Source organism: Lepus europaeus, chromosome 16 (genome assembly GCF_033115175.1).
Source record: "Lepus europaeus isolate LE1 chromosome 16, mLepTim1.pri, whole genome shotgun sequence".
NCBI lineage: Eukaryota > Metazoa > Chordata > Mammalia > Lagomorpha > Leporidae > Lepus > Lepus europaeus.
Window position 1 is genome coordinate 1208966 of NC_084842.1, and position 25682 is coordinate 1234647.

General features: G+C 54.7%; 1 protein-coding gene across 3 annotated transcripts in view; it reads right to left on the reverse strand.

Annotated features, from left to right (window-relative positions):
- Nucleotides 1-384: 384 nt before the first annotated feature.
- IKBKB (inhibitor of nuclear factor kappa B kinase subunit beta) overlaps nt 385-25682 on the reverse strand; it is a 44060-nt gene continuing 18762 nt past the window's right edge. For all 3 annotated transcript variants that reach the window (XM_062213672.1, XM_062213671.1, XM_062213673.1), the window contains 17 exons: nt 20768-20856; nt 19758-19847; nt 18073-18197; nt 14775-14882; nt 13407-13536; nt 12833-13027; nt 11860-11974; nt 10778-10901; nt 10070-10221; nt 9864-9925; nt 8819-8928; nt 7846-7895; nt 7640-7739; nt 7321-7468; nt 4811-4938; nt 2179-2269; nt 385-1277 (listed from right to left, as the gene is read on the reverse strand). In XM_062213672.1, coding sequence (XP_062069656.1) covers nt 1212-1277; nt 2179-2269; nt 4811-4938; nt 7321-7468; nt 7640-7739; nt 7846-7895; nt 8819-8928; nt 9864-9925; nt 10070-10221; nt 10778-10901; nt 11860-11974; nt 12833-13027; nt 13407-13536; nt 14775-14882; nt 18073-18197; nt 19758-19847; nt 20768-20856 — 1883 coding nt within the window. In that variant the 3' untranslated portion in view covers nt 385-1211. The remainder of the gene's footprint in view (nt 1278-2178; nt 2270-4810; nt 4939-7320; nt 7469-7639; nt 7740-7845; nt 7896-8818; nt 8929-9863; nt 9926-10069; nt 10222-10777; nt 10902-11859; nt 11975-12832; nt 13028-13406; nt 13537-14774; nt 14883-18072; nt 18198-19757; nt 19848-20767; nt 20857-25682) is intronic.

Below are 25682 nucleotides of genomic sequence, written 5' to 3' on the forward strand. Positions count from 1 at the left end.
AAACAACCCTGATTTTTATCAATAAACATTGTAGATCTCCAAGAAACAACTGCGTAGGAGGCATGTCCCAACCTGGACCAAACCACCTCACTCTGGAAGCCACTCTGCCAAACCCCTTAGCCCAAGTTTCTTCTCCAACTACACTCACCTGTTTGGCTCCACCTCCATCTTGCTCTCTTGCTCTTATACATAAAAGTAAGTTTGGTGAAATGCTGAGGCAGTGCTATCACACTTTTCTATGATCCAGGCACTATTTAGCTTTTTATAAAAGTTTCCGTTAGGTTGGATTTTCAGTTTGGACGTCCTAACAATAGGCACTATAAAACCGGATTGCAGAAGGAACCCTGTATAACTGTTTGGGTCGTGTGAAAAAATACAGAAACATTCAAAAAATAAATCCATTTAATAATACTGCTAGATGTTGTGAGAGGCAGGGCACTCCCGTGCCACCACCATCACACCCAGCTGTGCTTGTGCATGGATGGAGGGAGAGGTGGGCAGGGGGCACAGGACAGTAACTGACAGACACCTCTTCCTCCTTTTCTTCTCCATGACAAATCACTCCCAGGTAATCTTTGGAACTCAAGAAAGGCAGGCACTGTTCCATCCTGGCCCCAGTGAGTCACTTTGGCCAGTGGTGGGGCAAGGCAGGGTGGGTGGCACTCACCAGTCACTACAGCCTTGCTGAAAAAGAGGACGACCACCAAACTAGTAGTAAAAATACAATGTTAGCAGCAGTGAAACAACAGGAAGAGGGGCTGCGGCCAGGCCAAATCCATGGTTAAAAGTCTGTTTAAGAGAAGCCGAATCCGGATGAGACACTAGCTGTGAGGTGACGGAGGACAGGCGGCTCGGGCCTCTGGAGCTGGGGGCGGAGTGGGGGTCAGGAGGGGACAGGCCAGCACCAGGTGCCGCCCAGACTCTGTTCCAAAAGGTTCGTGTGAAGGCACCGCCCGGTGGTGTGCCAGGCACACTGTACCTTGAGCACTTTCTTCATGGTGGAGGGAGCAGCTGCTGTGGCTTCGCTTCCCTGGGTGCTTGAGACAGGTCTCAGCGCTGGCCGGGCCTCGGGGTGCAGGGCTTCCAGTGCACAGACGAGGGGCCGGCACTGCTTGCTGAGGGCCACGCCTTCGGTCCAGGTGAGCGTCCCGGCGGCTGGAAGGGGACAGCCCTGTCCAGGAGCTGCTGCAGGAGAGCCGCCGCCATGTGGGTCACACCGCCTGCTCCGGCCTGCTCTGCTCCTCCTCCTCCGACTGTAACCAGCTCCAGTCAAGAGTCTGAAAGGCAACAGGCCTGTTAGCCACTCAGCCGCCAGCGAGACCACTGCGGACACAGCCAGCACAGGGCGGGAGTACACTTAAACCCTTCTGCTGGCAACACTCCTGCGACGGCAGGGACCCCGAGCTAGGCTGTACAGGACTGTTCTCTGGACGAGCTCAGAGGCCCCACAACTCTGTGCTACAGAAACTGGGAAGGCGATTCCGCACTACTGGTAGCTCACAGCCCTGATTTTTATGCTCTCTGCAAGGCTGGCCCAAGCGGCCTGAGGAGACTTCCTCTGGCGAAGAGCAAGTGAACTGTACAGCCCCAGGAGCAGTGCAGCAAGAGATGCGGACAGCCCAGGACCCGGAGAGGACACCTCGACAGACCAGAGGCGACTGCTGGCATCCTCTCGGATTCCTCGGAAAACGTACGACCCCTGCAGGAGGCTAGGAGGTGACTCAGAGGTCTACGAATGCCTTTGGGCCCTCCTGGCAAGTTCAGCTTTGTCGCACCGTCCTTACATCTTGGCTAGTTTTTCTCCAGGTTGGCTCCCCGTGACTAATACTGCTGCCACTAAGCTCGAGTGTCTGAGGGGTGGGACCATGACAGGTTCCTGCTTTGTCACTAGAGTCGAGCAGGGTCCCCACCACAGATGTTCAGCAGAGGCCCAGAAGGCAGGGTAGGGCAAGCCTTCTGGGGATATACTCCCTTGCTCATCAGGATTCTGCGTCACGAGGATTAAGTAAGGTACCACACCGTACTTGCACACATTCAGTATGAACAATAGGAACACGCGTAGAGAATCACACACACACACACACAGAGGTGGAGGGTGACCCAGCCGCCCCTCCCACTTTCTCGTCTCCTGGGCCGTGGAGACAGGGCTTGGACAGCTGGGTTCGCACGGGCTGTTACCATGAAACTCTGGTCCTGCTCCTTCACGGTGTCCTGCATTGCGCTTTCCAGCTGGGTGCAGAGAGAATGCGCTTCAGCCACCAGGTCTTCACTAGAGAAAACGACCAAGCTCTTAGGCAGTGGGCACTGTCACTTAGCAGAGCCGACACTGCTGCTTTAAATAGGCTAGCAAGCTTTTGACAATAATTTAAAGATGACGCCCCAACTGTTTGATCCTGTGTGTCTGAGGCCACCACCATGGCACTGGGTGGAGACCACACGTGTCTCCTCAGGCACTTGTCAGGGGCCCAATGCAGCCATGAGCATCACTGTTCAAGACGTCAAGAAGCAAACAGATCTCTGACAAAAAGTCAGGAGGAAAGGAGCTCTTTCTGGGACCAGTGCTGTGGCACAGCGGGTTAATGCCCTGGCCTGCAGTGCCGCATCCTATATGGGCACCGATTCTAGGCCTGGCTGCTCCTCTTCTGATCCCGCGCTCTGCTATGGCCTGGAAAAGCAGTGGAAGATGGCCCAAGTCCTTGGGCCCCTGCACCTGCATGGGGGACCCCAAGGAGGCTCCTGGCTCCTGGCTTTGGATCAGGTCTTCTCCGGCTGTTGCGGTCATTTGGGGAGTGAACCAGCGGATGGAAGACGTCTCTCTGTAACTCTTTCAAATAAAGTAATTCTTAAAAAGAGCTCTTTCTGACCTACCACATATTACGAGTTAACTCTCCAAACTGCCAGAGCCTAACGCTCTCTCTCAAATCCCCTGGTTTCCAATTTCCTGAGATCTGCTGAAACCCAAGCTCTGGGACTGATTTACCTGATGTGACCTCCCTGACCAAGCTCAGGAACGGGCCACAGCGGGAAGAGGGAGCGTACAGGAAGTCACGCTTCCTTCTTGGACCCTCCCCTCTGCACTTCCAGGCCTGTAGGGCTCTCAACGCTGAGTACATCCTGGAACTCCTCTCACGCTGCCGAACACAGCGTTCCAAGGAGCCTGCAGCGCATCTGCCAAACGCCGTGCACAGGCCCCAGCTCAGTGCCACTCCGGAGGGCAACAAGGCAGGCCCACGCCTGCCTGCTCTTCCCCAGGGCTCACAGAGGCCGAGGAGAGTAAGAACCTATGGTCATGTCGGGGCGGGCGTCTGACACCATGCTTACGGTGCCACTGGGGACACTTGCTGTTACGGGCATTTGGGGAGTGAACCAGTGTGGGGAGATCTCTCTAGGTCTCTATGCCTTTCAAAAACAAAACAACAACCTGTCGTCATGTAGGATTAAGTACCAAAACAGGCTACAAACACTCCAAGGACAGGAACAGGATTTTTAAGAACAGCTTGAGATAATCAAAGCTCGCCTGCTTCAAATGTACAATTCAGTGGCTTTAGCACATTCACAAAATCACGCAGCTATCAGCAGATCTTGTTCCCATTTTCATCCTCCCTGAGGGAAACCTTCCACCTCTCGTCAGGCACTGCTCACCACCCTCTCCGCCTGCCTGAGGGACTCCTTCATCTACTTCCTACTCCCAGAGATTCGCCTGCAGGAATAGGTTTTAACCGTCTCCAGCACCCAGTCTGGCATACAAGAGATGCCGAATGAAAGCCCCATAGGAAGAGAGCGCTCAGCATGTGCCCGGGTGCCCAAGGCTTCCAGTGCGGTGGACGCAGAGAGACCCGGACGTGACATGGTGAGGGGAGGGACACCTGTGGCTGAGCTGGAGTACTGCGTCCCAGGCTTCACGTGCGTCAGAATCCGCCAGGGGGCGCACCAAACGCAGACTTGCTGGGCCTCAGCCAGGGCTTGTGATTCCAAGGATCCCCGGTGGGATGGGAGAAGGGCCATTCCCACAAGGACTGCGGGTCTGGGTGGGACTAAGAAGCGGACTAGCACAAGGGCGAGCAGACCGGTGCGCAGAGCCACGTGGAGGAAGTCCAGACCCGATCTCTGAGACGGGGTGGGAAGTGAGACCTGGCTGCTGACCACAAGATGACTCGGCTGCCATTCGGGGAAGATGATCTGGCAGGAGAGGGCTTGGCGGCAGGCAGCGAGCAACAGGAAGCCGGGCCTGGAGAGCCCTGCAGGGAGGGCCTGGCCCGTGCTGTCCACCTGCGGTGCGCTGGATCAGGCAGGAGGACTGAAGAGGGGACGAGAGGCACCAAGCAGCTGGGTAACTCAGGGAGAGGCGAGAGGACGGCAACTGGCGGGCGGACCGCAGTGTAGGGAGGGCGGCCCCCCTGGAGGGAAGCTGCTTTGGAGGCGGCTGGTACCACGTTCGTTCTCGTTCTCGGTAAGCAGTTAGGCACCAGGAAGCTGGTGAGGGACTATATGGGGCCTACGCATATGGTACTTTGAAGCATTTGTGGAAAATGGAAAGAAAAGGTGTTTATTTTTATACCCCAAAAATGTTGAAATCCATGTATATGAGTGGTTTTCCAAAAAATTCCTGAAAATGTGTTTTATGAGAAAATGAGGCATGGATTTCAACTTTTTTTTTTGCGCCAAAATAAACTTTAAATCTTTTGCATGACGTTTTGCAGCACCCTTGTCGAGAGCAAACACAGAGAAGCACCGGCAGCTCATCAGCCTCCCCCATGCCCAGTCTCTGGACGCAGCCTCGAGGTTACCCCGGCCGTTCACCACGACTTACCTCTTCTTGACCGGCTCAGGTGGGCCATCGGAGGCAGGGGAAGGCTGAGACATGAGCTGCCCAGGGTGGCTGAGTCGACACGCGTTCATGCTGTCCGGACTTCCGCTGACAGGACCGCGGACCTTGCTCTGGGGACGAAACCGAAAAGAAAGTCAACAGCATCTTGGAGCCAAGTGATGAGGCCAGGTGTGCCTTCCGACCCCAGCACCTTCTCACGGCACCACTGCTGGGCCCACGCCAGCGGGTCCTCCACACAGGCCTCTAAAGAGTTTCTTTCTAGACAGGAACACCCACTGGGAGAGGAGCCGGAACAGGGAGACGTGCTATTTGCGGGCTTTATTTCATTAGTTTGATTCCTGCTAAACTCTTAGAAGAAAAGAAAAGGAAGGTGTTTTGTTCTCTTTTCTTTTTTTTTTTTATTTTTTATTTTTTTTTAATTTTTTTTTTTTATTTTTGACAGGCAGAGTGGACAGTGAGAGAGAGAGAGACAGAGAGAAAGGTCTTCCTTTTGCCGTTGGTTCACCTTCCAATGGCCGCTGCAGCCGGCACACCGCGCTGATCCGATGGCAGGAGCCAGGTGTTTATCCTGGTCTCCCATGGGGTGCAGAGCCCAAGCACTTGGGCCATCCTCCACTGCACTCCCTGGCCACAGCAGAGAGCTGGCCTGGAAGAGGGGCAACCAGGACAGAATCTGGTGCCCCGACCAGGACTGGAACCCGGTGTGCCGGCGCCGCTAGGCGGAGGATTAGCCTAGTGAGCCGCGGCGCCGGTCCTTGTTCTCTTTTCTAAGACTGAGACACTTAAAAGGTTCCAAGGCTCCCTGGGAAGGCACCATGTTCGCTGACAAGAAAATCAAGGTGTCTGGGACTGGCACTGTGGCACAGTGGGCTAAGCCTCCACTTGCAGTGCCGGCATCCCATATGGGCGCCAGTTCTAGTCCCAGCTGCCACTTCCCATCTAGCTCTCTGCTATGGCCTGGGAAAGCAGTAGAGGATGGCCCACGTGCTTGGGCCCCTGCACCCACATGGGAGACCTGGAAGAGGCTCCTGGCTCCTGGCTGTGGCTTGGCCAGAGCCTGGCCATTGTAGCCATTTGGGGAGTAAACCAGCGGATAGAAGATCTCTCTGTCTCTCTGCCTTTCAAATAAATAAATACATTTTTTAAAAGCCTACTTTGTAGTAAAAGATTTATTACAATACTGGATTAGTCATCATTCCTGTCTCCTCAAGGACAGCCTCTCCCCAGCACCAACCCAGCCTGCCGATCCCGGCCCGGGGCTCGCGCACGTCCTCCTCCTCCTGCTGAAACCACACGCACCCGCTACCTTGCTTGTGGCTCCCTCCCCTGCACTCCTGCCCTGCATCCATGCGGCTCCCACGCCTGCTGGAGCTGCTTCCTGCCCTGCCCCGCCCTGGGCTCATTCTTGTCCTTGCTGTGCCCCTCACTGGCCACGAACTCCCGAGGACTGGCGCCATGCCTTTCCCCGGTACCTCCCGTTCTCCTCACGCTGCTGGGCACACGGTCAGCACTCAGCGAACGTCGTGTGCATGCAGGTGGCAGACCAAGCCGTCACCTGTGCGGGCCTCGCCTTGCCTCTCCTTCTCTGATGCTCTACCTCATCATCTCTCCTTTCCCACGGGAGGAAACGCCACTCACCCCTACCCCAGGCCAGCCACTGCTCCCGTGTGACCTGCATGAGCCTTCCTTCTCAGGAGTGTGACTCACTGGCCCCTCTGACACCACCCCCGCACCTGCGCCCACCATACGCAGCTAGCTCCCTCTCCTCCCCTCGGCCCGGAAGGCTGCTGCCGGGTAACCCGTGCACCCCTGCCACCGGCAGCCTTGCAGGATGGGGCTCGCCCTCCCTCAGCTCTGGCTTCCAGGACACGCCTCTGCCTGCCTCTGCTTCTTTCTCTCCTTCACTGTCCACCTCCTCCCCGAGCTGCACTCAGTGGCGCGGCAGCTGCACGGATGAGGGGCACAGAAAGCACGGGCTGCGATACTGCAGGTGCAGGTGAGGACCAGCCAGGGTGCACTGGCATCCACTATTATAGTGGCCTGAATGGGTGGCCTATGAAAGATACGCCCCCGTCCTAACCCCTGGAAAAAGGGTCTTTGCACATGTAATCACGTTAAGGACACCCTTGACTGTCTGGGCGGGACCCAAATCCAATGCCTCGTGTTCTCGTGAGAGACGTGCAGAGGGAGACACGGACACAGACTTTGGCAGACAGAGACAGGGACTGAAGTGAAGTGGCCATGAGCCACAGCAGGCCTGCACCACCGGAGGGTGCACAAGGCAAGAGGGGATTCTCTGCCTAGCTGTGGAGCTAGCACCCCAGGCGTCACTTCTGTCGTGAGCCCCGGGCTGGCTATCAGCTACCAAACACAGCTGCCGGGGGTTCTGCGGTGGCTCTATGCCTCCCCTGCGGGATGGGGACCATGGCACGGTGGGAGGCAGCAGGACCCAAGAGGCCAGCGGGTCAAGGTCCGGGCCAGGCCTCACTCACACAGGCAATCTTCAGGAGGTTCCACAGCTCCTTCTGCCGCTTCTCCTGCAGCCGCACCACGGTCTTCTCATCCTCATTCATCAAGTTCACCACCTCTTCCACCTTGGGCAGCAGCTCCAGCGCCTTCTGCTTGCAGACCACGGTTTTGCTGCAAAGGAGAACCATGCCAAAGCCCAGTGGCATTGAACTGCAAGAAGTGGCTGACTGGCGGACGCCAACACTTGCTTCTCTGGCGGCTGAGCAGACCAGGCCTCCTGGGACCGTCCCACACCCAGCCGGGCTGCTCCCCACCCTCTCCAGGGCCCAGAGTGGGCCGTACCTGAGCTGCGTGTAAATCACCCGCACTTTCTTCTCAAAGCCTTGGATGGCCTGCAGCAGCAGCCGCACCATCTCCTGGCTGTCGCCGTCCGTGCGCTGGTCTGAGGACAGGGACACAGGCGCGGCTCTGCAGGGCGGCCGGCAGAGAGCGCCACGTCTCAGCAGCCACACCAAGGCTGCCCCGGGCAGACCGGGAGCCCCACTCACCTCGCGGTTTTTCTCGCAGCCGCCTGTAAAGCTCCCTGGCTTGTTCCTCTCTGAAACGTAAAAGAAGCTCCGTCTAGACCCCAGGTCAAATGCTGCTCGCGCTCACCCATCCTAACTGCTGACTGCTGGGAAGAGGGCTGGCAGGGTGCTGCTTCTGTTTTGTTTTGGAGACAACAGGGCGGGGACTGCCCAGCTTTGCGGCCTTACACGGCCCACAGTATCATTTGGTCTGGGCCTGCAGGCAGGACTGGGAAGTCACTCAATCTACAGCGAGCTACCAGCTGATAAATGTGCGTGGCCTGCAAACGATGTCCCCAATAGCCAAGTGTCCCTGGGCAGAAAACAGGTTCTGCAGCCCTGGAGACAGAAACAGGGAGATCTCCCAGCTACGGGCTCACCCTCCGACCACCCACGATGGCCAGGGCTGAGCTGGGAACGCAATCCAGTTTTTCCATTTGGGTGACAGGGACCCAACTACTTGACCCATCACTGCTACCTCCCAGGGTCTGCATTAGCAGGAGCTAGAGCCAGAGGCCAGGCGCAAACCTAGGTATTCCTGGCGATCTACCATTCCTGACTGGGAAAGGCTGGTATTTCTGCTGACAGAGGCGGTAATTCAACACCTCCAAGGTGAGAGGAAACCCAAAGGCGGGATGTCTCTTTGGAGTTCCCGCCCTATTTGGCTTCCTCAACAGAGACCCAGGTGCCACCGCTGGGCCCGGGAACACTCAAGCCCGGGGGTGAGGGGACCCGGAGTCCCATCCCTGTCCCTTAACAGAGCGGAAACTGTGTGAGCCGCGGTGTGGAAGCAGAGCCACCTCTCGGCGTGGGCGTGGACGGGGCCTTTTCTGCTACTCAGCAGTGTGGAATCGAAGGCTCAGAGGGCCGGCGCCTGCCTGGGCTCCTCCCCGGGGCACAGGTGGGACGGGCCCACAGGGCCTCCTGAGACGAGGGAAGGCGTGCGGGCACTCACAGGTCGTCCAGCGTGCCCCCCTGCTTCCGGCCCATGGGGCTCCTCTGCAGGTCCACGATGTCGGTCTGCAGGGCCATCATCCGCTCCACCAGATGCTTCACTTCATCCTCCTGAGGGAAGAGCTGTGCTGATGCCAACCGGCAGCATCAGAGCGGCCGCAGACGCACGTTTGCTGGGGGCGGCAGGGGTGGGGGGCCCCCAAGCCCACAGAAGACTCTCCACCGACTGGCTGGGCAGGATGCAGACCCTGGAGTCATGGCGCCTGGAGTCCGGTCTCCGTCTACCTCTCCCTAGCTGTGTGACTGCGGGCCACCCTCAGGTTTGGCTCCCTCGTCCCTACACATGTCTCCTAGGGCCGCTACGGGGGCGACGTGAGAGAAAGCGTGCGAGATCAGGCACAGGGTCTGGTACCCGGAGGATACTCAATACACGGCTTTCTCTTCTCTGAATCCGTGCATCCGTGTGGCGTGCACGGATGACGGGTCCCGGGGCCACGGCCAGGTGAAACAAAGGACTGTGTGGCCGACACCCACTCCGTCAGCACAGGCTCCTGAGAGCAGGCACTAAGAGTGCACGGGAGAGCCGTGACAAAGCTGTGCCGGGTTCCCGTGCTCACGCTTCCTCCCTCGCCTTCGTGGTTACTGTTTTTTGGCAGCACCTGATTTGCACTGTAGGGAAAAGCCTTTGGCCTAATGGCGTGCCTGTCATTCAACCGATGTTCCTTAACACGAGAGGTCTCGGCTTTTCTCCAAGGGCGCTCAACATCTCGCTCCTTAGTTAAACCTACAAGTTCTCTGCCCATTCGTGTAGCTCTGTGTGGAGTTACGGCAGGGCTCCCTTTACTGCCTACTCTCTCTCTCTCTCCCTCTCTCTCTCTCTCTCTCTCTCTCTCGGAGCTTCCTCCCAGCGAGTTTGGTGAAAGTCAAAGAACACAGCAAAGAAAACGCGGTTTCTGCCCTGAAGATCAACCTGGCATTTGATGCGAAAGCAGAGAAGGCGGCAGCGAGCCTCATGCCTTGGCAACACAGACACCTGAGTCTCCTACCCGCCCACACAGCTCCACCGCCTGTTCCATTTCCCTCCAGGCCAGCAGCAGTTTATCTGATGCTGGAAAAAAAAAGTGAAAAAGAAAACAAAAACACCATAAAACCAAAACAGAAACAAGCAACTCTACTATCCCAGGACAAAAGAAATCTCCTAAGAAGCACGGCCGGGACGTCCCTCCAGGCTCACTGCCGAGAGTGCACTCACTGATCCCAAACTCGGTTTGCTCGCTGTACTTCTCCAGGTCGATCTGGATGCTGGTCTTAAAGAAGTCCAACTTGGCCTTGAGCTGCTGGGATATGGAAGCCATAGAATTCTTCATCTTGGAGAGGCAGCTGTTATTACGGAGGAGGTTCATCCTGCAGGGGCCGCAAGACACGGGACCTTGAAGCACCCTGGGGACCCAAATGCCATTTCCTGCATAGTGGCAGAAGCCCTCAAACATCAAGGGAGCTCCCTGCCATTATTATTATTACATAATAACCAAAAGGACACTCTTCTAGTCCTTAGCAATTCATGAAGTTCTGAACCAAAACGGGCATTAGGCCAGTATACACAAAGGGACACAAATCCAGCTTAAACTAGCTGTGGCCATGCAGAGTGGGTATGTTTTTGGGAATAATAACTAGGGGAGCTTTGCTAACCCAGACTGCAACAAGCTCTCTGGGTTCCAGATTCTGTCCGAAGTCGCCAGCCCAGCCCTCAGCGCTGCCCTGGGCTCCACACGCCAACCACATGCACCTCATCAGGGCTAAAAGAGGCTCCAGCCCACCCAGCCACTGGCCGCCCTTCCAAGCCAGTGTCTCCCTCGTTGTCTCAACAGCTGCTTCCGGGCCCCTGCCTCAGCCACCTCTCGCGGCCAGCGCCACCCGGCAGTTTCCAAGAGAGGAAGTCAGAGGGCGCCTGGCACCGTACATGGCAGCTCGCTGGCCCTGCTGCAGCCGGTTGCAGTCCTCCTTCAGGGTCTGGATGCTGTGCCAGACCTGGCCCCACACCTTCCTCAGCTGGAAGAAAGGGAGATTCCTCTTGGGCTCCTGAACTGGAAACAGAGGGGAAGGCCACCATGAACCACATCCTGCCTTGCAGCCTGCTGGTGCTCACACTCAGAAACATTATGTAACTACTTTCCTATTATGTAAGTGTTTGGGTCTTCTGCCTGGTTCCTGCCGCCGACCTCTGCGGGACCCATTCCAGCAGAAGTGAACCAGCGGGTCGGTGAGGATCTGCGGCTTGGACTCAAAGAAACGCCTCGGGAACCCCGTGGGGACTCGCCCTCAGGCACCCAGGCCCACTGCTTTCATCAGAAGCTCTTCTGTTCCCAAAGTTTAACAGGGAAAGTTTTAAAAAGACGCAGCTTCACGCAGCAGCACTGGGCATGCGTGAATAAACAAGCCCGCAGGCTCTGAGGCCTTGGCCCCCGGCCATTCTCGGTGTGCCGGGGAGGAGGTGGGGGAGATGCAGAATGGCCATCAGACATTCAAACAGGATCCTACAGGGCCATTCCGGGAGGAGGCAGCTCCACACGGACCAACAGCGGGGGAAGGGGGAACGAGGCGGCACGAACCACTCACACCACAGGCTACTCGAAGCCCTCGAGGGACACCCGAGGACCGGGTGAGCTTACTGGCCGGGGCATGGAGAGAGGGCACGGCCTACTTCTCACAGAATAGTCATTCTTTTGTACTTCTTGGTTTTGGTTTTGGCTATCATGATCATACATTAATTACTAAAAATATAAGTGAAGCTTCACAAATAAATAAAATGGCTCTAGGCAGTGGTACTCTCTGTCCTATGTTTAAAGCTCTAACTCGTGAGGCTGGAATTGACCGATGCCCCGACTCCGCCAGGGCTACGGCCTGCATACCCCAAGCAAAGAAGGCTGCCCCGAGCACGGGGCAGACGCGGCACCCTGAGCAGCCCCTCCCATCCTTGCGCCTCCCTGCTGTCTGGTCCCAAGCACTGTGACCAATCATTTGGCAAACAAACGACGCTCTTACGGATACAGCTGACGCTCTCGGGCTGGGGCCGCGGGGAGATCTGAGTCTCATAGGCGACTTTGCTGTTGTCAAAGAGAAAAACAAGATCCATGTCCAGGGTGCGGCCTTCGTTTAGCTGCAAAAAGACAAGAACAGAATGCGATGTCACAGATCGAAACCTTTCCCCTCCACCTGCTAATGGCGAGGCTTTCGGGGCACCTCCTGCTGCTCCCCTGGCGCAGCCTCCAGAAGCCTCCGCTGAAACCAGCCTGCATCTGTCCGAGCGCGTGCTGACCACAACGTGTTACCTTCCAGTTCCCTGGCGGTCTTTCCCGAGCAGCCTGCAAGTTCACTGAGCATTTCTCTATGCAAATGACTCTCAGGCTTTGTTTTGCTTTGTTTGACAGGAAGTTGGGGGAGAACAGGAGTGCACACAGGCGCGCCCCCTCTTCCCACTTCCACAGGTTCGCTTCCCAAATGTCCACAACAGCTGGGGGCTGCGCAAGGCCAAAGCTGGGGGCTGGGGACTCTCAATCCAGGTCTCCTGTGCAGGTGCAGGAAGCTGGACTTGGAGCTGCAGCCAGGACTCAAACCCAGGTACTCACACATGGGACACAGGCACCTTAACGGGTGTGAAGTAGTGTTAACCAGCGTCTTCACCAGCAGGCCAAACATCTCACCCGCACCCGCATGCGTCTACTTCATCTGCTTGTTGGCTTATGACACACCACAGCTTCCGACACTGTGGTGTGTGACACAGCCTCGCGCAGAGGTAGCATAGATAGCGCGGGCTGACCCGGAGAAAGCAAGCATCGTTTCGGTCAGAACGGCACAGAAGGCCGCTCCCAGTGGTCTGGAAGCGACACGGAGGCATGCAGCGCTTCGTGTCTTCTATCGGGCCGCACAGGGGAGCCACACTTAAAGAACAAGGCAGCCGCGATCTGAAAGCGGGAGGTGCTTCTCAGGGGAGGCGTGCAGGCAGCCGGGGGCTCACCTTGCCGTGGGAAATGCACTGCGTGGCGGGCTTGTCGGGGACCAAGGCCAGACCTGCCTCCTGCAGGAGCTCCTGGTCCTGCTGGGAGATGCCCGTGTCACTCTGGATTCTGGCCTGTAAGCTCTGCAGGCTCTCGTCCTCCGACACTGGGTAGCTGTGAACGGCGCCCGTGACCATGTTCAGGATGTGAACCAGCTGCAACACAACCCGGATGTTACTGGAAAAAACTGGTCTCCACGGATGCCCATCTGTTTGCCTAGACCCTCTGCTACTCCCAGTGCTGCCCGGTGCAGAGCGAGGGTCTCTGTGAGGAAGGGAGCCGGGGCCCCTGTTTCATCTCTTCTCATGTTCAATATTCCTGTTTGTCCACAGCAAAACCCCTTACCAGCGGTGTCCATCAGTCAGCAGGTGTTCTGCCTCTCCCCCGTGTACAACCTCTCACAGGACCCTAAATGTTCCCACGGGGCCAGCCCGCCTTCACTTGCCTTGCCCTGGCATCCCTTTTCTCACGAGCTGCTGCGTCCCACTGAGGGCCCCGGCTGTGGCCTGGGGGCGGACGTGGCTCTGTGCTCACCTTGAGGTTTAAGATGTCGTCCAGGGCCTTGAAGCAGCCGTTGGGCCCGTACGCGGGGTCCGTGCCCCTCTGCCGGGGATGCCACATCAGCATCAGCTGCAGCCACTTTTCCAGGCGCTGGGCTAGTACGCTGCAAAGGGCGAGGTGGCGGGGGAGCCGGGCCAGCATCAGCTGCCTGTGTGCAGGTTTGCAGCGGCAAGCCTGGGGCAGCCCTTAGCCTAGGAAGGTGCTTGCAGCCCATTATCAGACTGTCGGGGTTTGATTCGCGGCCCTGGCTCCAGGCTCCGGCTTCCTACCAGTGGCACACCCTGGCAGAACTACACTCGGGTCCCTACCACCCACAGGAGAGACTTGGATTGAGTTTCCTGTTCCCGGCTTCGGCCCTGGCTGCTGCGGGAATTCGGGGAGTGAACCAGTGGATGTGGGCTCTCTCATATAAATAAAAACATTCTAAAGGAATTGACTGTGTCTTACTACTACATAGACGGCAGCCAATAAACAATTACTGAAAATCAAAGTGGGTTACGCAGAGAGCGAAAGCACAAACATTTCCAAGCAATTTAATCACTCAGGTGCGCGTTCCACCTCCCCTGCTCTGCTAACTCAGCCCCCAACCACTGTCCACGTTCTGATCCCTGAGACCAGACCGCAACGCCACTCATACTGCAAAGGCTGGCCTGTCGACCATGCCCCAGGGCTAGGCCACAGGACTGCAAACAGAATGAGCTGGGAGTCCCCACCTTGCAAAGAGTTATCGCCGGATAGGAGACAAACCTGGTGCAAAGCCAGAAGGAACGCAAGGCAGAAGTAGGAATGGTATTAAGAAACACAAGGAAACGATTCTGTGAACCTGCAAAACAGGACTTCTAGGGAGATGAGGGGGGGAATACGTTCTAAACCGAAGACTGCAGAGATGATGCCAAAATTTTAGTCCCAGGGTGATATCCTGATAATCTATTTAGAAGTTATCAGGGATAGGCGTTCTGTACAGAGCTGTTAAGATGCCACTTCTCTGCCCCTGATTCCAGCTTCCTGCTAAATGCAGGAAGGCATTTAGCCCCCAGGAGGCAACAGGGGATGGCTCAAGTACTTGAGTCCCTGCCACACACGTGGGAGACAAGGATTCAGTTCCAAGCTCCTGGCTTTGGACTGGCCCGGTCTTGGCTATTGCAGGCAATTGAGGAGTGAACCAGCAGGTGGAAGATCTCCTGTTTGTGTTTCTCTCTGCTTTTCCGATGAAAATGAATACTTTTTTTTTAAAGTTATCCAATGTCATCTCAGACTTGAATTTCTTTTTTTTTTTTTTTAAACTTGTATTTCTAAAAGAAGGAAGTAAAATAGGCAGAAGAATAAACCACTGTGCTTTACCTGTTAAGATTGTTGGGGTAGGGTAAAGAGCTGGAAAACTTCACTGTGCCGTTCAAGTCTTCACTGACAACAATGTCCATCTCACTCTTCTGCCGGACTTTCGAGTGCCTGCAAACGTGCAATCCCTCACGTCACTCAGCGGCCAAGGGTCAGCTCACCTTCGTCAACTGTAACTATACAAGAAACGCACGCCCCCCCCACCCCCGAGGTGGGCGCTTAATCATTTGGGACAGTGGTCGGCACTGCCTGGGTGGGGCCCTTCACCACCTCGCACCCCGAGTTCTGCAGACAGCACTCTCCCTCTTTACCTCATTCTGGGCTCCCCTTTCATTCCTCTACTCTCCATCTCGTGTCATTCACACAAACTCAGGCTGAGAGAAACTGAAGGAAAACCAAAGTGGAACCCAGGGGCCCCACACCTCCCTGGTCACAAGGACTCGACAGAGCCTCACTCAGTGGTAAGGAAACGAAGACCAGGCACTTTGTCCAAAGTCCCACAGCCAGAGAGTGGCAGAACTGGGGAATTAAAACCACCAGGGATCTAGCGATGCTGTCTGTGTGACGGCTGCACCCTGCAGTGTGACCCTATGGAGTCCTCAGCACTCCGGGAGCCATTTTACAACGTCACCACAGGGGGGCGCACGTGGCCATCTCCCCGGCCCGCTTCGCTCAGCTTCCTAGCGCCAGTGTCGGTAGGAATGTGGAATCGAACTGGGGTGCCGGCACGTAAAACCGCTCTTCCAGAACCGAGTGGAAAGGCTCCACTTTATTCTCATAAAGATTCTCATGCGAGAAAAACTTGCTCACGACCCCCAGAGAGGGGGCAATAGTGACTCAAAGGGCTTTTCTCCCGTGCAGAAGCAAAACCGAGCGCATACAAGCCAAAACCTCGCTGTTAATCCCATCTCTAGGATTTTATCCAACTGTGGCTATGCAAGGATTTGCCTTCCCTTGAAGGCTATTTTAAGAAGCAAGAATTGGCCGGCGCCGTGGCTTAACAGGCTACTCCTCCGCCTTGCGGCGCCAGCACACCGGGTTCTAGTCCCGGTTGGGGCGCCAGATTCTATCCCGGTTGCCCCTCTTCCAGGCCAGCTCTCTGCTATGGCCCGGGAAGGCAGTGGAGGATGGCCCAGGTCCTTGGGCCCTGCACCCACATGGGAGACCAGGGTAAGCACCTGGCTCCTGGCTTTGGATCAGCACGATGCGCCAGTCACAGTGGCCATTGGAGGGTGAACCAACGGCAAAAAGGAAGACCTTTCTCTCTGTCTCTCTCTCTCACTATCCACTCTGCCTGTCAAAAAAAGAAAAGGGAGGAGAAGATGCCTCCCTTAGGGTCAAAAAAAAAAAAAAAAGCAAGAATTATTGTTAAATTTTAAGGAGTAAAAATTAGGACAGATAATGACAGATAAATGAAATGAAACACAGTACAGCTGCTCAATGGAGTACTCAACAGGTATTACAAATACGGGAACCCATGGAGCATTTCCAATATTAAGTGGGAGAACAGGTTCTAGGAGACTATGTATGGTAATGTATCTTCTTTAAGTATAAAACACTCACACAAGGGCCAGAGTCACGGTGCAGTGGGGTAAGCCTCTGCCCACAACACCAGCATCCCATGTGAGCCCGGTTCAAGTCTCAGCTGCTCCTCTTCTGATCCAGCTCCCTGCTAAAGTGCCTGGGCAGGCAGAGGAAGACGGCCCAAGTGCCTGGGCCCCTGCACCCACGTGGGAGACCCAGATGAAAGTCCTGGTCTCCTGGCTTCGGCCTGGCCCAGCCCCCTGGTGTTGTGGCCATCTGTTTGGGGAGTGAACCAGTGGACAGAAGATGTCTCTCCCTCTCTCTAAGTCTGCCCTTCAAATACAAAAAACTAGTCTTTAAACACACACGCACACACATCCACAGAAGGGCCTGGAGACACACAGATATGTTTCCAGGCTGTGTGGTTATACTTGATTCTTGTTTTATTATTTCCATATTTTCTAAAACATAAAAACAAAACAAAGCTACTCTGGCAAAAACCAGGGATAATCAAATTGAGTGGGGCTGTTTAGACTCAACACGAGAACATTCTCTCAGCGCACAATGCTTTGAGAGCACATGGGGGCAGCATCCGTATCACGTTACTGTCGTTATAAAGAAGGTGGAAACACCAAATGAACAAACAGTGCCATTCGCCTGAGTGTGTAAAAACACCCACAGATGTCTAGGAAAATCAATGGCATCAGTTGTCTGTGGGGAGGGAAAATAGGTGGCCTGGGCGCTGGTTTGAGTTGACTTTTCACTCTATGTTCTTTCATAGCATTTGAAGTTGAACCATGTGAACTCATTACTGCTCCAAAAAACAGAAATAAGACTTGAAATAAAAAATTTTGAGCAACAGCAATATCATTTGAATGAGTAAATGGCCTCTCCAGGAACAATTTGGAGTGCAATCTGATTTGGGAGAGCACTAACTTTTAAGTTACGTATTTCAAGGTGCTGGTGTGGTGGTGTAGCAGGTTAAGCCACTGCCTGCAGAGCCAGCATCCCACATGGGCACCAGTTTGAGTCTTGGCTACTCCACTTCTGATCCAGCTCTCTGCTATGACCTGGGAAAGCAATGGAGGATGGCGCAAGTCCCTGGGCCCCTGCACCTGCGTGGGAGACTAGAAAAAGCTCCTGGCTCCTGGCTTCAGACTGGCCTGACTCTAGCCATCAAGACCATTTGGGGAATGAACCAGCGGATGGAAGACCTCTCTCTCTCTGTAACTCTGACTTTCAAATAAATAAATATTAAATAAATCAAGAGATTTAACTTATTTAAGAGTTACAGAGAGAGGTAAGGACACAGAGAGAGGTCTTCTATCCACTAGTTAACTTTCCAAATGGCTGTGATGACTGGAGCTGAGCTGATCCAAAGCCAGGAGCCAGGAGCTTCTTCTGGGTCTCCCATGTGGGTACAGGGGCCCAGGGACTTGGGCCATCCTCCACTGCTTTCCCAGGTGCATTATCAAGAAGCTGGATGGGAAGTGGAGCAGCCAGGATTTGAACCAGCGCCAATATGGGATGCTGGCACTGCAGGCTGGGGCTTTAACCCGCTGAGCAACAGCACCAGCCCTGATAAATAAAATCTCTTTCAAAAAAGTTTCATTGTGTCCTCCGGCTTTATTAGAGAACGTGTTTTAGAACTTTCAGGTTCGTATCTTAACCTCCTCTCTTAAAGCACTCCATCCTAGGAAAGTTCGTCCGCAGAAGTTTCCAGGCCCGAGCCCAAAGTGCCTGGGGAGAAGGCACACGGCGGCCAGCCATCACTCACCACTGCACAGGCTGCCAGTTGGGAAGGAAGGGTCGGAAGCCGGTGATGCACTCGAAGGCCAAGGTGCCGAAGCTCCAGTAGTCCACTGTCACCGTGTACTTCTGCTGCTCCAGCAGTTCCGGGGCCTGCAGCGACAGACACGGTGCAGGGCAGGGTTCCCGTCACCCGCCATCCCAGTGCCCCGGCCTATCCGGCGGCAGGTGACCACCCGAGCGTGCCTGATTCGCTCCCAGTAAGTGCAGACAGAAGGGCTAAGGGCAGGGGCAATTTTGAGGCGGGTCAAGGTACCTCGTACCCACCCACTGTGCTTTCAGCTCCCCTCTCTACGCACGGGAACTACTGAGCAGCGGCTCGGGTCGGGCCGCAGCCGCAGGTGGTTTGTAGATGGGAGGGTGGGCTACGCGGAACCAAGGAGAACAACAGCAGAAGACACATGGCGCACGCACTGTAAGCGCCAGACGCCCAGCGCGCGCATCATACACAGCAGGCACACAACACACACACTGAACGCATCAGATGGCCGGTGCACACACACACACACACCTCATATGTGCCAGAGACACTCGGCACTCACGCCATCCGCACCAGTCGTCCGGCAACGCATCCATGTGCCCGATGACCAGCACTTGCCAGGACATGCATCGTCCACACCAGATACACGACGCACACACTGAATGACGACCAAACACCCTGAACCGAGTTAACACCTGGCCACACAATGGGGCGGGGTGGTTACACTCTGGCAGGGACTGCTGCCAAAGCGAGGGAGCTGGGGGTGGGCGTGGGGGACCAGGACGGGCCACAAAGCTGGGCTCAGAAAGCTCCTCACACGAGCGGATGGGAGGGGACGTTCCGGAAAGGGCCGTCATAGCAAAGGCATGGGGACAGGCCTGTGCACAGGCTGGCGGGAACCGTGACACTGGAGGAAGAACAAGGAGTCCAAGTAAGAAATGTGGGGATGTTCGGGTCAATCTCTGATTATCTACAAATAATCCCGCAGGTGAGTGGTGACTCAGCAGCGGGTCAGAGCGCTGGGGCCTGTCCCTCAGCTCTGAGCCTTGGCAGTGCTCAGCGGGCCCTACTTAACTACTCGTCCTGGGCACCCAGGTGCCTGAGTCACAGCACCACACGCGTCAGCACGCTGGGACCTGGGTCACAGAGAAGCCTGGCACCCAGTCGGTAGGCTTCAGCGACTCTTCACTTAAGAAACAGATAGGATAGCTGAGGTCTGCCAGTCAAGCGCCTTTCAAGTGCCTGCTACACAAACCGCCGTGGCTGATGTTCCCGGATGAATGAGGGACTGAGGCAGAACCCCGACATTTAGGCTGGAGTACGTAGAGAGGCCGTGGAGCGCACAGCTCTGCCTGCTCCTCGGTGTGTGAGACTCCTCACAGACCGTGGTCTCTGTGCCAGCACGCATCTATTGCACGCTCTTTATCCTCAGATAAAATACTGAGGCCGGCGAGGTTATGGGGTCTGGGTAAGGGAGCCAGCCACGCCCTCCGGCAGCAGAGACGAGGACCGCATCCTTCCGCAGGGCATCTGGGGGCACAATAGGCTGACGTGAACTGGTGACAGGCCGGACCTCACGCCGGAGACCCACACAGAGCCGGCAGCACGGGGCTGCCCCACCACCATGGCCACCAGAGAGAAGCTGAGAGGCAAACGTAGAGGCCACTTCTTACCAGGTACTGCAGGGTCCCCACAAAGGAGGTACAAAGGCTGCCCTGATCCAGTTCCTTGGCGTATCCCAGGTCGATGATTTTGTGTATTAACTGAAAACGAAAGGGAGGAGGGAAAACTTGAGGGTTATGAGGCAACGCTGTCCTTCTACAAGGGTTCTGGTTGCCTGCTCTTAGAGCAACGCTATTTCTAAATTCCCAGGTAGGATGAGATCCTAAATTCCTAAGAGCCACCAACACAGGAGAGCACCCTTGTACAGCTCATGTTCTCCTGGGCTCAGCCGCTGGTCAAAATGAACGCACCATGCACCAGATCTCAGAATTGCTAGCCCAGACCTCATACCCGGAGACTGGGTCAGCCCCTTCCTGACACCCCCCAGCTGTCGCATCTTAGCAGCGCCAGCAACCCTGAGTGAGCACTGAACAAAGGGGACCCTGTGGCTGTCAGGGGCCGGGCCTAGGAAGGTGATGTGTCTGAAGGGACTAGGTGTCCTAGGAGCCAAGGGACCACAGCCCCTCGGCTGAGCAAACCAACCTCCACCCCTCCACCGCACCTAAGCAGGGTGGTCGCTGATCAGCTCACTCACAGCTCTGGGGGACTGTGAGCTGGACCAGGCTGGAGGAACAGGTGCCCCAGCTCTCAATGCCCCTTCTCAGCCAAGCTTGGAAGTCGCTAGCGTAGCCGCTTTGTACACTAGCAACCAAAGTCAAGGCCCTCATAACAAATGCAAAAACACCAGCCTGCTTCTGAGGAGCGCTGGTCCCAAAGGCTGGGGGTGGAGGCGACAAACATCAGGTTCCTTATCGGATTCCTGCAACGTGGGCAATTAACAATGGGAGCCATTCAAACTGGCTTCCATCTGCAAGCAAGGACTTGTTGCTGAATTCTGATCCCCAGAGAAGCAAAGCCGCCAGGCGAGGAAATGCAAATATAAACAGGCGTACAGAGCTGCTCCTTCCCACGGGCAGCTGCCCCCGGCACTGCCCACTCCCCGTGCTGGGAGGCCACTCACTCTTTGCTCTCCTTGCTGCAGAACAATGTTCTCCGGCTTCAGATCTCGGTGGATGATTCTGTTCTCATGGAGGTATCTAAGTGCAGAGGCTACGAGGGCGCAGAGGGAGTGAATTCTCAGTGAGCCGGAAACGTGCCTTACTGTACAAACTCTTGGTGGAGCTGGGGGAAGGGAGTGGGGGGGGTGGGGGGCCAGGCTACGCAGGCAGAGCCACCGGCATCTGGATTTCCCATGCAAAGAAAAGGCTCTCAGCCTGGCGTCCAGGAGGCCGCCAACCACAGTCGAGAGCAGCAGGTGGGCCACCAGCATCAGAACTTGCTAGACCTACTGCCTCAGACACCCTGGGGGGAGCCCCACAATCTGTGAATCCGGAAGTCCAGGTGACGCTGACACCGACGAAGTTTCAAAAGAGAACTCTTCTGGGCTACAGGCGCAAAAATCTAAATTCCACAGGGTGGGCAGGGAGGAGGGCCCTTGGGGCCGAGAACCCCGTGGTCCCAGGGTCTAGAGTCTCACAAGGTCAGAGCCAGCTTCCAGTGAGAAGTGGGGAGCGGGAGAAGCCACGAGGAGAGCCTTCAACACGTCTGGACAATACAGTGGATTTACTACGTGCCCAGTTCCCCGAAGGGGTCAAGAGCTCAGCACACAGCTGGGAGTGAAGTTGTCTGCACAACACTGGCTGTGAGGTCATTTGCTGGCCACAGCTTCTGCCGGGAAGAGGAGAGCGATGTCGCCCAAGGCTCAGGGCCACAGGGGTCTGTGTGTGTAGCTCAGGCTCCAGCCCAGAATACCTCGCCTTTACTCGTAAGAGAGGCCTTATGACTTTAACCAAGATCCTGGCTAACTGTACAACCAAAGGAAAGACCCAACAAGCATCAAAAGGAGATAAAGTAGGCCTGGGGAACTCAGACTACAAACTGGGAAGCGTAAGTTGTCTGGAAACCAAATAAGCACACAGAAGTCAACAGCTTTTCTCTCTGTCAACTGCATCTAGTTGAAACAGAAAAGGGAAAAAAAAAAAAAATCCACTCACAGTAGCAACAAAAACTAAAAACACCATGGGGTAAAAAAGAAAGAATCACGCTTTGTGAAGAAAACTATGTGACATAAGTATAAAAATTATCTAAGAAGCTTTCAGAAGTCTATGCTGGGGGCCAGCACTGTGGCATAGTGGGTAAAGCCGCCACCTGCAGTGCTGGCATCCCATACAGGTGCTGGTTCGAGTCCTGGCTGCTCCACTTCCAATCCAGCTCCCTGCTGTGGCCTGGGAAAGCAGTGGAAGATGGCCCAAGTCCTTGGGCTCCTGCACCTGCATGGGAGACCCAGAAGAAGCTCCTGGCTTCAGATCAGCGCAGCTCCAGCCGTTGTGGCTATCTGGGGAGTAAACCAGCAGATGGAAGACCTCTCTGTAGCTCTGCCTTTCAAATAAATAAATAAATCTTTAAAAAGAAGTTTTGGATGAAAAAAAAAAATATTCCTAAAGCCTAAAGCCAAAAGGACTGGGGGGAAAAAACCCTGCAATTCATCCACCAAGCCAGAAGGCTCTGCCATACCAGGGAGAGAGCCAGCTGCCGGAGGACGGAATTCCAAATGACAAACAACGGGCACTCCACATTGCTGGGGGCAGTAAAAAAAATCAATGAATATTTTCTGGAAAAGTAGTCAGGCAACATCGATTAAATGTACTGTTTGGCCCACTATTTCCGGCTATGGGAATCTAACTTATGAAACCAAAGCATCCTAACATACGTGTAAGGCCACTTCCTGTGTAACACCCATGTGAGGATACTTGCTGCAAAGCTTGGAGTGAAATAACCAGAAACGAACTGAAATTCGACCATCACTGACTGGATGAACACACTACAGCACACCCACATTATAACAGGTAACTCTTAAAATTTATTTATTATTTTTGGCCTCGGATATCAGTACTGTACTACTGAGTTACGGGCATTACCTGCTTTTTGTTTTAAATAAAAGAAAGAAGCAAAAGCAGCCACAACACTGAGAGGTTTAATCCCGCGTGTGCATTCTCTGTGTCTGTCTCTCCAGCGACAATGAGGACACAGCCAGGCAAGCCCAGTGAGAGGCAGTGCCGCGGGGCCTGGGAGCCAGTCTCAGCGACAGAGGGCCCTGGGCAGGACAGTGGAAAAGCAAACACGCTCTGGAGAGACCTGCAGCCACACACGTCCTAAAGCCGCATTGGAAAGTCAAATCAGAAGAGCTAAGCCAAGCTTCTATTTACGTCTGCCTGGACCGTATAGTTCCAACAGTCCGTGGTTACTCCTTTTCTTTTCCTTCCTAAAGCGACACAGTAGCTCCGAGGTATGTCTGGAAGGAGTAAAGGACCCACTGCCTTCCACGTGCCCCCAAAACTCCACTCCTTATCTGCAGCTGTATTCACCGTAAAGACCAACCTTTTGGAGGACAGCTCTGTGGTGTACAATGTTACGCCTCTGCCTCCAGTGCTGGCATCCATATGGGTGCCGGTTCAAGTCCTGGCTGTTCTACTTCCAATCCAGCTCCCTGCTAATGCAGCTGGGAAAGGAGCAGTAGATGACCTAAGTGCTTGGGCCCCTGCACCCATGTGGAAATCTGGATAAATAAGTATTTTTTTCAAATAATTTTTTTTTTAAAAAAATAAGCATTTACCCTGTTCAAACTTTCAAATTTTTATTTATTTGAAAGCTGGAAGGAGAGGAGGGAAGAGAGAGAGAGACCCCACGTCTGCTGGTTCACTCCTCAAATGCCCACAACACTGGGACTGGGCCAGACAGAAGTCAGGAGCTGAGAACTCAACCCAGCTCTCTCATGTGGGCAGCAGGAATCCGAGGATCTGAGCCATCACCTGCTGCCTCCCAGTGTGCACAGTGCTAGCATCAGGAGCAGAGCTGGGACATGAACCCAGGCACTCTGATACGGAATGTGGGCGTGCCAGGCGTGCACCAAATGCTGCCCCCTGTGCAAACTTTCAAACCATACGCTGGCGTTTCCCGGGACTGTTAACTGCACGGACAGGGTTCAAATGAAAGACCTGCCACGGGAAAACAACTTCCTCCTGTGAGTCTCACCAGCAACAGCGCCCCGGCACTTACCATTTTCCCCTGGATCCTGAGGCAGACACAACTACAAAGACACTTCAAAAAGTGTGCGGAAAAGGGGGAATGAAAAGATAATTTGGTGCGAAAAGAAAAACAGTGAAATCCATGCAGAGGTTTTTTTTTTTATATATATATAATATGCAGTTTCCATGAGCCTTCTGAAGAACTTACACAACTGAAGGCCACGAGAGTCCTATGAAACCTACTGATGAAGTGGAACTCCAGCCACAGCCCTTGCTTGTGTTCAGCTGACAAACCACCAATCAGGGAGCAGAGGGGAGTGGCCAGACTTCCACGTGGACTTCCCATGGACCACACTACAAAGTTTAAAGGGATGACCAAGCTCCCTGGAGAACGAAAAGTTTGCAATGCATTCCATAGAGAAGAGAAGACCAAAAAGTTGAGACGAGATGAGACAAGAGAGAAACAAAGTCACCAACTGGTGGCCCACGCCACCAGGGAACAGGAAGGGCACACAGGTGTGCATTCACTTCGTGAAAATGGACTGCGTGCCTACTCCATGCCAGCCACGTGTCATTGGATTTTCCCAAAAAACAAGACTGGCAGGTCAGCCGCGGACACGCGGAGAGAGGCTGAGCTTGCTCAGGTGTTCTTGTTAGAACGGTCTCTGGCTAACCAGCAAGGCAGCACGGGAGCGGCACGAAGTACTAAGAGGAAAGCACACAATTCATCCCCTCACTCACTCGAAGAGACACCGGGAAGTACCTCGTTTGCCAGGCACTGTGGAAGCATCTTCCTCACTCACTGCGTAAATGCTGCAGGTGACTGGCCTCAACACAGGTCAGCCCTTACTGCCAAGGGAGAGGCAGAGATCACACAACCACGTCAACAGTGTAAGTGTCAAACCAGGGGCGGAAGAATTCCACAAAGGACTCAAGAGAGTGAGAAACAGGGACACGCGAGGGAGGCCATGGCACATAGGGACCACGCAAGGCTAAGAGGCTTGGCCTTATCTGCCAGTGGACTATGATGACCGTGTGCTGTCAGACACATGGGAGGTAGAAAAGAAGGCCAGGTAGGAGAGGGCATCACGGTGACTTCCCATGACAATGAAATTAGTAGAGGTAGTGGAAATACACAGGGAATATGGGCTATGCAACACAAAGGATGCCTGAATGGATTTGGAAACTCTAAAAATAAACTTTATTTTGGGGCCGGCACTGTGGCGTAGCTGGCATCCCATATGGGTGCTGGTTCAAGTCCTAGCTGCTCCACCTCTGATCCAGCTCTCTGCTATGGCCTGGGAAAGCAGTAGAAGATGGCCGAGTCCTTGGGCCCCTGCACCCACGTGGGAGACCCAAAAGAAGTGTCTAGCTCCAGGCTTCGGATTGGTCCAGCTCTGGCCGTTACGGCCATTTGCGGAGTGAACCAGCAGATGGTAGAGCCCTCTCTTACTCTCTGCCACTCTGCCTTTCAAATAAACAAATAAATCTTAAAAAAAAAATAATAAAATAAACTGTATTTTGCAAAGAGGAGATGGTAGGGACCCAGCACTTGAAACCCTCCTGGGGTCTGTATTAGCAGGCAGATGAAGTCAGAAAGAGAGCCATCCATCAAACCTAGGCCCTCCACTGTGGGATGGAGGCACCTTAACCACCATCTGAACCTCCAGCCCAAACACTCAGCCCTGGAGATTTACTGGAAGAGCGTGGAGCAAGACTAGGGTCAGATTCCAAGAAGAGATAAGATTCCAAACGGACACTTCTACCTGAGCGACGTGTCTAGTAACACAGAGGGGAGGCCAGAAAGGGGTGAGGCTTCAGAACAAGTCTAGGACATTCATTCGGAAGTGA